The sequence below is a fragment of the Antedon bifida genome, chromosome 9 (genome assembly GCF_963402885.1).
Source record: "Antedon bifida chromosome 9, ecAntBifi1.1, whole genome shotgun sequence".
In the NCBI taxonomy this organism is placed as follows: Eukaryota; Metazoa; Echinodermata; class Crinoidea; order Comatulida; family Antedonidae; genus Antedon; species Antedon bifida.
Window position 1 is genome coordinate 16,722,149 of NC_136234.1, and position 12,502 is coordinate 16,734,650.

At 33.9% G+C, this 12,502-nt stretch overlaps 2 protein-coding genes across 3 annotated transcripts in view; one reads left to right on the forward strand and one right to left on the reverse strand.

Moving 5' to 3' along the window:
• LOC144851612 (uncharacterized) overlaps positions 1-12,502 on the reverse strand; it is a 52,792-nt gene that overhangs the window by 30,848 nt on the left and 9,442 nt on the right. Inside the window, exons 3-5 of one of the 2 annotated variants that reach the window (XM_078709155.1) lie at positions 9,474-10,362; positions 7,802-9,038; positions 6,046-6,212 (exon numbers count right to left, since the gene is read on the reverse strand). In XM_078709155.1, the coding sequence (XP_078565281.1) occupies positions 6,046-6,212; positions 7,802-9,038; positions 9,474-10,031 (1,962 nt within the window). In that variant the 5' untranslated portion in view covers positions 10,032-10,362. Of the gene's footprint in view, positions 1-6,045; positions 6,213-7,801; positions 10,363-12,502 lie in introns of both variants that reach the window. The other variant, XM_078709154.1, reaches the window with a different exon arrangement.
• On the forward strand, positions 800-2,921 carry LOC144851625 (uncharacterized). Its single transcript, XM_078709185.1, has 2 exons — positions 800-1,443; positions 1,627-2,921. Exon 1 carries the CDS (start codon positions 817-819, stop codon positions 1,432-1,434), a length of 618 nt encoding a protein of 205 aa, XP_078565311.1. The 5' UTR covers positions 800-816; the 3' UTR covers positions 1,435-1,443; positions 1,627-2,921.

Here is a 12,502-nt window from a genome sequence, read left to right on the forward strand (position 1 = left end):
AAACCGTTTATATGCCCACTTTAGGATATCTAAACACATCGCAAGTTTAAGTTTAAGTTTAAAACTGTATATTTCAAGTATATGCCCAGTCTGGGATATTTAAACACACTGTAGCAGGTAAAAACCATATAATATGATGCCCACTCCAGGTCTTTTTATTTGTAGCAAACTTGTACTGCATAAATGTTTGTTAATAGCTATTACAACATGCAGTTCCAGGGTATGTAAACTTTAAAACTAACTTACACACTACATATTCTACAACTTTTCCTGTAACTCTCTCACCCCTCCCCCATTCCACTCACCCCCTGCCCCATTTCACCCACCCCCTCACACCCATATACAAATTTGATCTTTTCTTTGGAAGTGACATCATCTTGGTTATTATTGTAAGAACATATAATAAAACCGGAAGATATTGCTATTATCAAACTTGATTTTTTTTTTTCTTAGTCTTCTTTAAAGAGGGTAACCCAGATCAGTGATATCACTGCTTTCCACTGGGGCCCTCTAATCACTATAATACATAAGCGTTTTGAATGAATGAATGAATTCAAAATGAACACATTCAAACAACTTCTTTAGCGCTGCAGTCAATTGTTGAAAACTATATAAAAGCATCCTACTGTAATTCAGTATTGTATGGTGTTTGAATATGATGATCCTATGGCCTATTCTATTACCTGAACTACATAATACATGGTTATGACTCAATGGGTAAACATAGTTAGTTAGTTTAAATATCAATTTTGAATAAAGGGAGTGTAGGAGTGCAGTATTAAGCGTTAAGCCATTTACAGGCAGTTTGTCATTAGAATGGAGGCCTTAGATTTAAGCAACAAAATAATTGTTGAAATCCACAAAGATGAATCGCATTTGTGTACATGTTTTGAACTGACAGGAGACGATGATAGGTTACCTTACATTAAACAATCAGGAAGTTTAATCAACTCTGGACAAAACATTGGGCATGGAGAATTTAAAGAACAACCAACTGAAAAGCAACAAGTGGTAACATCAGGAGAAACGGAAACAAATCACAATCAATTGTTTACCTATCAACATTCCAAAACAGGCAAGAAAAAGATGGTCGCACTTGATCTACGTGTACACAGAAAGAACATGAAACCTGCATTTAAAATTCCACAAGAAAAATTTCAACAGAAGAAAGTTGTGATAGATGCTGTAAATGATGATCTAATGAATAAATCACTGCGAGAAAAGACTAAGAAAAACCAAGCAATACCGCAGCACGTTAAGAATCAACTCATTAATGCGTATGAGGACGTTAATATGCAGTATACGTGCATCGCTGACAAGCTGGGAATAAATAGATCTACAGCTGGAAGCATTATAAGACGATACAGAGTAAAGAACAAAATTGCTGTTAAGAAATGTCATCAATCGGTAACATCTACAAATGAACTGTTGTAGAGGATTGTTGTTGTTCTGAGGGCAATGCTGTTTTAAGTTACCCTCGTTAAAAAAATAACATAAATAATGTGTACATATCAATGTGGCATGCTCACATCAAATTTAGTTACAAGTGAGATTTTAGGTACAACAGCTATCCGGTACTTACTCTAGTAGTAGTGACTAATTAAGGATTTTAAATATGGGGTGGAGAGGATTGTTGTTCTTCTGAGGGCCTCATGTATGTCAGCCTTGCTGTTTTGAGTTACACTTGTTAGTTTAAGAAATAACATAAATAATGAGTACATATCAATGTGGCATGCTCATATCAAATTTAGTTACAAGTGACATTTTTTACTCTGTAGCAGTGGCTGATCCAGGATTTTGAAATAGGGAGGCGGGGGTGTAGGGTCTAAAAATGGCAAAATGTATGCCCTCACCCACCCGTTTGAATCTGCCTTTGTAGTATAAGACCCATCCTCCACCGCTTGCACCCAACATTGTTTTGGGTTAATACTTAAGAATCAACATTTGCTTTGACCTGTTGATAATTGTGGATAGAAGACTTTAAATTGTTGGGTTTTTACTCAACGTACAGTAGTATGATATTTGTATTTTAATATTAAGCAATACCTAAGGACAGTCCCAAAATTCCCTAAAGCTCTGTCTACACTATCAAACTTTATGTGACAAAAAAAACGTGATGTGCCCATATATGGACATGATAAAGCCTAACCCTAACCCATATCACTACCATATTTGGGAACATCACTACCATATTTGGGCACATCACACCTTTTTGTTAAACTGTTTACTATTTAGGCATTTATTCTTGTATTTATATCCGTTGTTGTTTTTACACTCCTGTTATTGGCGAATTTCTTTTTGCTTTTGGTTGGGTTTGGAAATAAAATAAAAATAACTAGTTTGATAGTGGACAGAGCTTAAGGTCCAATGTTTGAGGGATTGAGCAACCCTCGTTGGATAACAATAGAGTAGTATATTATAGACTAGATATCAAGGGATTAGATACAAAAGACTTTTAATGGGTGGTAGACATAAAAATAAGCTAATGGAAGGTTGTAAAATATTAGACTATTTAAAAACAATTTAGTCTGTTCTATGCTTTAACAAATACAACTACATCCTACCTGTAACTCATTTGTACTAATTAATAAATCCAATTAAACATTTAAAAAATTGTATAATTATTCGCAATGTTTATACTCTGTCCTTGATACTATGTTTATACTATACTGGTCCTGACTGCGAAACCAACAATATGTGTACATTGTGTGAAACAAATCTGAGATTAAATTCATATTAATATTATGCATTAATTAACTGTTGTTGTGTTATGTATTGTTATTGGGTGTGATGTTGCATGTGTCATTATTGATTGCTATTGGTACACTCCATCTATGACTAAAGCGTTTAACGTTACGCATGACTGACTTCTCCTGTTTTTGGTAGCGGGTAACGAAGCATGACTGACTTCTCGTGTTTGTGGTAGCAGGTATCGAAGCATTCCCTAAACAGTATAAGTTGGAAGATGAGAATGATAATAAATTACACAAACCAATAGTGGTGTTGGTAGTCTATGAGTGTTAGCTTACCTGGATAAACCGACACAGGCCTTTTCCCCTTAGAGGGGAGAACACATTGTAACTCGAAAAGTACATTCCCCTACAAGACAGTGGTATCGTCCATATTCCCGCGCCCTCAGATGGGCGACAACTCCCATACATACCTATTTTCGAGTTATGTTCTCCCCTCAAAGGGGAAAAGGCCTATGTTGTCCAGGTAAAGCTAGTCACAAAATAGACTAAATAAAATACCGCTACAGAGAGATTTTCAAAACCCAACAAAGTGTCCCTTTAATAGGAATTCTCTTTGAATAGGGATTGGTCGTACAAAAAATTATTCATTTCACAGGAATGTGTCTCTTAAACGGGGTGTCCCCTGAATAGTTTTGCATTCATTAAGGACACCTTTAAATAATTTCGATAACCAACGACCATGTTAAATTATTGTGCGCATGCAAGCAAGTTGGGACGTGCTGCTTCTCTCTAAACCTCAACGCAGGTTAGGGTATTTCTAGCTGACGTGACAACCGACGGCAAATCAATTGACATGACCTAACTTGTTTCTAAGGGTCATTGCAAAAGGAAAGCTCCCAACTGTCTCATTCACACAGCAGTTGTTAGTGACACTATACCAATCAGAGTACTGTATCATAGAATAGCTGGGCTACCGATTCTAGCTATCGGCTGCAGCTCTTTGTGCTACCAATTGTTACTCCTGGGTAGAAAACTTTCTTTACCATGAACATGGATACTCAAACCCACACTAAAATTGAATATTTAAATAAAATAATACATGGCTGCCAGAAGTCTATTGCACTCCCTAAATCAAAAGAAGTAAACTACTGTATAAGTCAACTGAGAGATGGTACCTTAAGCTGTAGACTGCACATTGCTAGTATTAAATCCAGGCATCAAACAGATACAAACTGCAAACTTGAGGCATATACATACATTCTGCTAATAATTGTGTAAAATTGTCCAAGATATTCATAAAATATTACACATGAATTAATGACTATTTAGGGTATTTTGAATGATTTCGATAATTTATTAACGATATATACTTAAATGTTTCCGCAAACATTTCAAAATAATCTTTTGATGGATGGGGAAAATGTCTGGTCATGAACCGACATTACTGTAATGGATGGAAAAGGTTATTGCGTAAAATCAAAAATGCAGAGTAATGCAAGCTGGATGAGTGTATGATTAGGCATGGCCTGGGCATCAAATTTGGGGGTCTCCATTAAAAGGGGGTTTTCAAATAGACAAGAGGAACAGTAAAATTACATTTTGGCCTATAACTCATATTTGTGTAAATAATAAACTCATGCTGCCCAGATGGATGGAAAAATCATATTTACATATTTTCAATGTATAGAAATTTTGTTATTTTTTATAGATATTTTGTCAGAAGATTTTATTGAAATTTAAACTGGCCAAACGGACTTGTTATTTGGCTGTTCAACGGTCCACCAAGAATTTAACTGGCCATTGGCCAGCGGAACAGTGTTATTTCAAACCCTCTTAAGCTCTGTCTACACTATCAAACTAGTTTGACAAAAAAAAGTGTGAAAATATAGTAGTGATACGCCCAAATATAGTATTAGTAGTGATATGATATCATCATGTCCATATATGGGCACATCACATTTTGTTTTCACATAAAGTTTGATAGTATAGACAGAGCTTCAGAGGGTGCAGGATTATACTGGATTCCTAATAATGGAATTTACCAATGTGTCCAAGTGCAGGCTAAATTAGAGGATGGGATTACCTACTTGAGCATGGGCTAAACTCGTATACAGTAGTTACATAGTGTGAAATGTATTCCAAGATTGTGTATACATTATGCCATGACTGTATACATTACTGTTGGATTCTTTCAAAGTCAGTAAAGATCTTTTTGTATTTGTGAGGTCAAATGTAACTAGTTTACAATCATAGAGGAATTAGTTTATTTTATAGTATACCTCCAGGTTTAAATTTGCCTATTGTTGATATCACACTGGTAATAAAATACTACTTTTTTAGAAAGTAAAGAATCAGAAAGACTGTTGTAAAAGAAGACCCTTTAAAGATTGGTGATAACAACATTTTTTACAGTATTTAAACATATTTATTCTCTATTTAAAATGTGGTAAAAAGCTTACATTTTATATTACAATATATGTTTATTAAAATTGTTATGATTTATGTGATGACAATAGCTACACTTCTGTTTATATTTTGGCCATTTAATAAAAAATATAACACAGGCAAGTTGCACTTAGTTAGAGCATATGTTCCCCCTTTTGACAGCTAAAATAAAACTATGAACTACTTTTTGGTATCTATTTTTGACTGTTTTAAGTACAGTATGTTTGCAAAACAAGGAAGGCCAGTTCTAGTCTCACATACATTGATGTACTGGAGACGGATACTGGTATACAGAGAGAGGAACTGGCTGTCACAATGGCAGATAGGAAATTATGGAGGAATCTACAGTCACATAAGTTCGGGTATTTTTCCAGACTAAGTAAGTACTATATGTTATCACTCCCCATTTGACAAATTCTGAATGATCCGCTCCAATTCTTTAGGATATTTTATATTTTTTAAAAGCAACCCATTCGGTGCCTCATATATTCTTTTTATTACAATTAATAACTATTTATTTTATAACAACTTGATGTATCATAAATATATATGTTTATGCACAACAGATTCGTCTTTTCTTAATGTTAATATAATTTTGCTTTAGTATAACTTAGGTTTAATATGAATGGAGACGGGCAAAAGAGAATATGGATCCATAATATAATCAGGTCAATAGATATAGATAGATAGATAGATAGAACTTTTATTTTCCTTGTAAAATGTAACAGGAAATTCATCTTCCATTGGCAAAATACAAAACTTTTTTAAACGAACGAACTACGTATAAAATACAGAACATAAACACATATATATATATATATAAATATGCACTTAAAAGTTAGTTGTTATTATTATTTTAATAAAGTCAATAAAGTGTTGTATTCCATATTTAAATGTTAACACTTACCATGAATGCATCCGCCCCTGTGTCTGCCTCAAGAGGTCGTAGTACACCGATATCTAAAAGACTGTTACACAGCGAGATAGACGCTTGGCGGACATCTGCCTCTGTGGATGGCGACTGCACCGTCTGGTCAACCACTGACGAACATAGCCAGTCCAACAATCGTTTCCCTGTGAAAATAACACGTCCGTGGAAGTCATTTATAATTGCGGATTGGATCTTTTCAAACGAGCCCTGTCGTTTAACACGGTACATTATGAGATACTTCGCACTATACAACACAGTCCCAGTTTGTCCAAATCTACAACCTGGTACTAAATGGAACCAAGCACCTCCAAATATAAAAAAACTCCCAACAAGTATTTACTAAATAAACATTTCTTTTATCTATGTAACGTTTGATTACTATTAATTTTAAGTTTGATTACACAATCATAATTAGCCAAGTTCATTTGATTTAGCTACGCAAACAGATGCTTTTCTTAAAACATAAAGAATGTTAACATATGATTTAACAAAGTAAATAAAGAGTTATGCAACGTGAGCACTATGATATATGAGCTCAATTAAGTGTTTACATCTAGTTTGGGAAAAATAATCAATATCATAAAAATTATTTAATAATAATTAATAATAATTATATGTATATTTTGCCAATTAGTTTCTATTGGCACAGGCACTGAATTTTTTCAAAATAGAATAGTTCCTACTATCCTCAGCACACTGGAAGATGACATCTTACTCACACACTGTACCTCTTTCACATTTAAGTCTAGAACAACCTCCAAAGTTTAGGCCTACTGTACACACACCGGTGCACACAAAACGCTGACAATGCCGCTGTGTGTGTGTGTGTGTAAACTCCGGAGTTTTGCTAGTCAATATGAAAGGGGTACAGCATACATGTACAATTTCTGTGCACATATTCTCTTACTTTTGAACACAGGGCTTATGGCATAATTTTAAATGTATATTGTATATTGATAAATAAATCTATGTAGTTAAGTTCTTGTGGGGACCCAGACATATCATGTTATGGTGACTCTGTTGCTTTTGGGTCCCAGGACATTTTGATGTCGAATAAATAAATGAAATGATAATTTCTCATCTAAAAGGTTGAGAAAATTATTCTGCCAATTGTGTCTCGGAAATGTTTAGCCATCTTGCTCATACTTTAGTAAGGAAAGATTGTTAGTAGTGTTTCAAAATACTAGAATATGCTAATAAAGATTGATTATTTGTTGTATGAATTTTGATTATGAATATATTAATATAATAATTGGTTAATCAAAAGATGGATTGTCACTCACATGACTTTGATTTTGAATAATAAACAAACTTAAATTTTTGATAAAATTGGATAATTACAAGATGGATCGATTGTTATACGAATTTTGATTTTTGAATATTAAATACACTGAAAAAATAGTTTTATTTATTATGTAATGCATAAATTGATAGAAACACATGCGGTAGAAGTGTATGCAAATTAATGACACTATTCTATTTTAAAACACAAACTAACAATGGTGTTGGTACAGTAGTATACAGGTACCACTTACAGTACCTGGATAAACCAAAAACAGCCCTTTCTCTCCAAGCAGAGGATACATTTATGCGGGTGCAATTCTCAGATGAAACCATTAACCAATAGGGGTGCTCAACTGAATTCGTTCTTTTTGTATCCCCTCTTCAGAAAGAGAGAAGGCTATTGTCGGTTTAGCCAGATATGCTAGGCACGAAATGACTATTAACTTACCAGCAAAATTTTCCTGATCTTTGCAGAGGGCTCTGAAATTTAACAGTGATAGCTTCTGTTTTTCTGCAAATCCTTCCAGAGCTCCATCCTTTGAACTTAGTGCTGATTCAAGTGATTTTGAAACTCTCAAAGTTCTATGTTCATTTAGCTGTTCTGGCGACATCAGACGCGATGTCGACGATCGAACTAATCTGTCTTCAGTGCGCTTTCTGCCAAACCTACGCATCGTTGTCGCATCTCTTGAATAAGGTTTCGCAGTGAATTTAAAAAGGTTTAACGTTTGCGGACGTTTACGAGGGAATGATCCAGTGGCAGGGTCAAGGAATGATATATCTGGCATAGAGAAAGCAGATGTTAAGATGTCATCATCGCTGGTGTCTTCTCCTGCTAGAGGAAGACTCTGAACAAGCTTAGCATTTTCAGGCTCTCTACCCTCACTGAATGTCCTCTTATAGAATGGCTTTGCCGTCCGTTGCTGTACATCCTCAGAAGATACCGTTTTCTTTATTAAGCTAGGATCGATGACAGTTTTTAATTTTTCTTTCAGACTTTTCCCGGCAAAAGATTTCTTTCTCTTTTTACCTCCTCGTTTAGAAAGAGAAGGCATCGTCGCATAACCTGAAAATATAGTTGGTTCAATATCTGGACTGAGACCTGCCTGTAAACTTGGAACCAACATTGGTTTTTTAAAGGTTGTGTCATCGCAATCGAAAAAGACATCTGAATCCGGAGATAGTTCTTTGTCTTTGTTACTACCTTGGAGATCGTAAGAACCTGCAAGAATTCTACTCTCGTCGTGTGAAGAGACTGTCTGGTTCTCAATATTTGAATCATCTTCAACAATATCTATAAAGGTATTATACTTTAGTTGGTAATAAGGCACTGGACTGGTTAACGATTCATCTTTTGTATTAGATTCATCTTTTGTAAGTGACTGAAGATCAGACTCTGACAAAGTTGGCAGTGATTGCTTCCAGAAAGAGAAGTCATCAAAGGACTCATCTGTCTTGTCAGCATCAGCTACCAACAGATCATCCATCAACATCGATTTATCTGGTGCAAGAAGATCCTTTTCATCTGCTCTAACATCCTGATCATTGTCCAAAACTATCTGGACATCCTCTGTCGCAACGGTATGGTCAATGACATCATCAGAGGCATCTCCATTTGTTTGGTCTTCACTACCGGTTGAGCAAGAATTATTGCTATTTTTATCTGGCAGTACTGTGGTTTTTAACTGTGAAACAGCAGAAATACCAGATGTTATTTTTTTGTTAGTTAAAACCTTTGATAGATTGTTAGTACTAAATTTCTCAGAGTTTTCTTTTGTTAGATTATCAGTAATGTTAGTGCTCTCACGTCTACTACTATCCATGTTAATTATAGGTGTATGCTCATTTGCATTATCCACCTGGGTGTTATTCCTATCAGTAGTAACAGAGGTTTGTTTCTCTATTTTAACTAATTTATTCTTTTCAATCAGGTCTTGTTTATTACTTTCACGGACATCTGGTGTGTTGGCATTCCCCTGCATGTCGGCTAATACTTCAACACTCACAGATGCAGATTTATCTGAACATACTATTAAATGGTCATCTTTCGTGTTAGAGTTGTTAGTAGTAGGTTTAGTTTTAATGCCTATTATACCTGTATCATCAGTGTTATTACTTACTGTTGCCTCTTCGTTAACAACCTTTGCGTTGTCATTAGCTTTGGAATTTCCCTTTTTACGTAAAAAGCTTCTCCTCCCATCAGCCTTTCCACTTTTTTGCTTAGCAACCGGTTCAAAATCCAAGTCACTTGAAAATGTCACATACTCGATCGTCGCAAAGCTCGATTTGTTTGAATTATCAATTGAACCTTTCTGAGCGACGCTTAACGGCACCCGCTTATTGTCACCGGAATTACGAGTACTACCTGACATGTCTATTTTTGTTATTTCCGATGGCACATTCTGTTTTGTTTTGCTTTGCACGCCTTTTGTTATTTCATTGGTTATTCCACCACCAGCAAATAAATTCACTGCATCTTTGTGTTCATTGTGATGACGGCGTTTACTTTTATGAGACGAGTCATGGTGGTGTTTAACTTTAAACCGGCCACTAGACTTTGCCAGACTGTGACGGAGCCCTCCACTTTTAGATCGAGGGACTTTTTCATCGGTTCGACCCGTTGAAGTTGAATGACCTGCTGGAGTTTTTCCTCCTTCTTTACTCTGATTTTCTCCCATTTTGATCAGTTATTAAAACAATTAAACATATTGGAATTAGATTAATTATTCATTCATTAATATTCACCCTACAAAAATAGAATATTCTTCATGAAAATGGGTCAGGTTTTTTAATAGCTGGTAAACAAAGACGTGCTATTCAGATATTCAAAGTTCAAATAACAGATTGAATACACTAGGATGTAACGATATATGGCAAGTTGAAAGCACAGTAATCCACTGAAGGTTCGTCTATTGTGTTCAGTTCAAAATTCAATGAATGAAGTTTTTAACAAAATGCTTATCCTTGTGTGGTTTACCAAATCATATGCCAGAACTTGATCGACCTTTTCTGTAAAAAAAGTAAATAAATTGTTATATGATATTCATAATAATTATGAATTACTTACAGTAATATAAAAATAGAAACTTGCACTGATGAAGGGCTAGTGTTGCCCGAAAGCTCTGCTATTTTTTCAAGCTGTTTTACTTTATTGTTTTGATTTAGCTTATTGCTTATTTTATTATCTCCATTGAGATCCAGCCACTGATACCCACAGAATTGTCATTTCTTTTCAGTAATTTGCCTTTGGATTAATATAAAAATAGTAATAAATAATAAAAACAGTTTAAACTAAATTTGTGTTAAAATTAAATCCACACTCTATAATAATTTAATTAGACTTTTGACAATAATTTCATTTTAAATAGGGTTTTTTACGATACAGCAATATCTACAGTATCTTTTCTACAGTATGCCAGCATAAAGAACCAGCATCACAGACCGAACCAGGATTTTTATAAAAGCCAAGGAGCTATTTATATACCGAAACAAATAAATAAATTAGGAGACTGTATGCATTCATTATCAAAACAAAGTACACGGAAAATGAATTTGAAAATGTTTGTATTTTTCAAATTTAAGTTATTATATTATAATGGACAACTAATTAAGAACAAAATTTATTTTTTTTAAACGGGTGACAACTTTTCTCCAACCAAAACAAGAATTGTTATTTTTATCGTTATTCAACATTACCATTTTTTCTGGTTTAATAGTACTATATTACTAGTATATATTTTACAAGCACTAAATCACTGTATTAAGTGTTACAAATAATTTGCCCTTGGATGATTCTATTTAATTATTATACCAACCACAATACAATACATTGTCCTACTGCACGTCTAGAACTGTCCTAAACATTGCTTTGCAATATAAAATTATAGAGGGCAGTAGAGCATTTTAGAACTTTATCCTAACACTACTGTGTGACCAACAATCAATAGTAACCAATGAATACAAAATGATACATTAATAAATTTAATTTATGATTTACTAATTTTTTATAGTTAAATATTGTTAGTTAAATAATAGTTAAATTGTTGGTAATAAAATATACATGGCTTGATTTACCTTGAGAATATATTCTAATAAAACATCTTTTTTTCATAGTCACACATTTTTACAAAAACTAATATTTTGATAAATAGTAATATAAATTTATTTGTCTTAAATTGTATAGAATTTTGTTAATATTTGTATAGCAAGTATGTAACATATGGAAAACGTTCACAATGCCATTAATCCTATGTGTTGTCTTGGGGTTGTATTATATAGACCATGGAAAATTGATTAGTACTGTTTTATATTCTCTTATTCGGTTAAGTTATTCATATTAAAGTAAATTTATGATATAATAATGCATCTAGCCTCAAGCTATTCTGCATAATATTCAGTAAAAAAAAATTAATATTACTATTAACTGCTACACAATTATGACAATGAATATAATATTACAGTACAGTATGTTTCTCTATGTTTTTCTTATGTTTTCAGTTGGGTGAAATTGAGTACAGGCAGTATTTTCTTTACACAAACGTTCAGTAGTGTTGGGATATTGGTATTCTATGAGTGCCATAATATTCACTTTTCTAAGCAAATAAGTAGCCATAACATCGGCAAGGGTTCACTTGCTCCATTATTCAAGTCTTCTCGGATATAAGGACTATAAACCATAGTACTTAGTACATCATTCGATACGAGTAAGGGGTTATCCCGGTGTATTAGTGCATCACAGCCACTGATCATAACTGGGCCCTCTGGGAGACCAGTCTTTGACTGAAGAGGTTACCCAGTATAAATAACAAATTCAAATACTACAAAAACAGACCTACTTTTTCTCACATGATACGATAATGACAAAATGTCATAAGTAGTATCTAAATTGACATATCTAAAACATTGTCAAGCAATTCGTGTCTAATACTCAAATTACAACATGCAATATAAATTTCTCTTATAGGTGATATTTGATATTTATTTAAGAAAAGCTGAAAAGCCAAGTGTTCTATTTGAATGCTATTGATTCTCATCAGTAACTGTATTGATGCGGCTCGGTTCATTAACAAATTATGAAATACAAGCCGACATAATCTAATTCTGGTATTAGTATATCAGCCGTAATCAAAGTTTGTTGCAGATTTTAACA

What these genes read in the sequence shown, in the direction of transcription:
- LOC144851625 (XM_078709185.1), top strand. Translation starts at nt 817, where the DNA reads ATGGAGGCCTTAGATTTAAGCAACAAAATAATTGTTGAAATCCACAAA.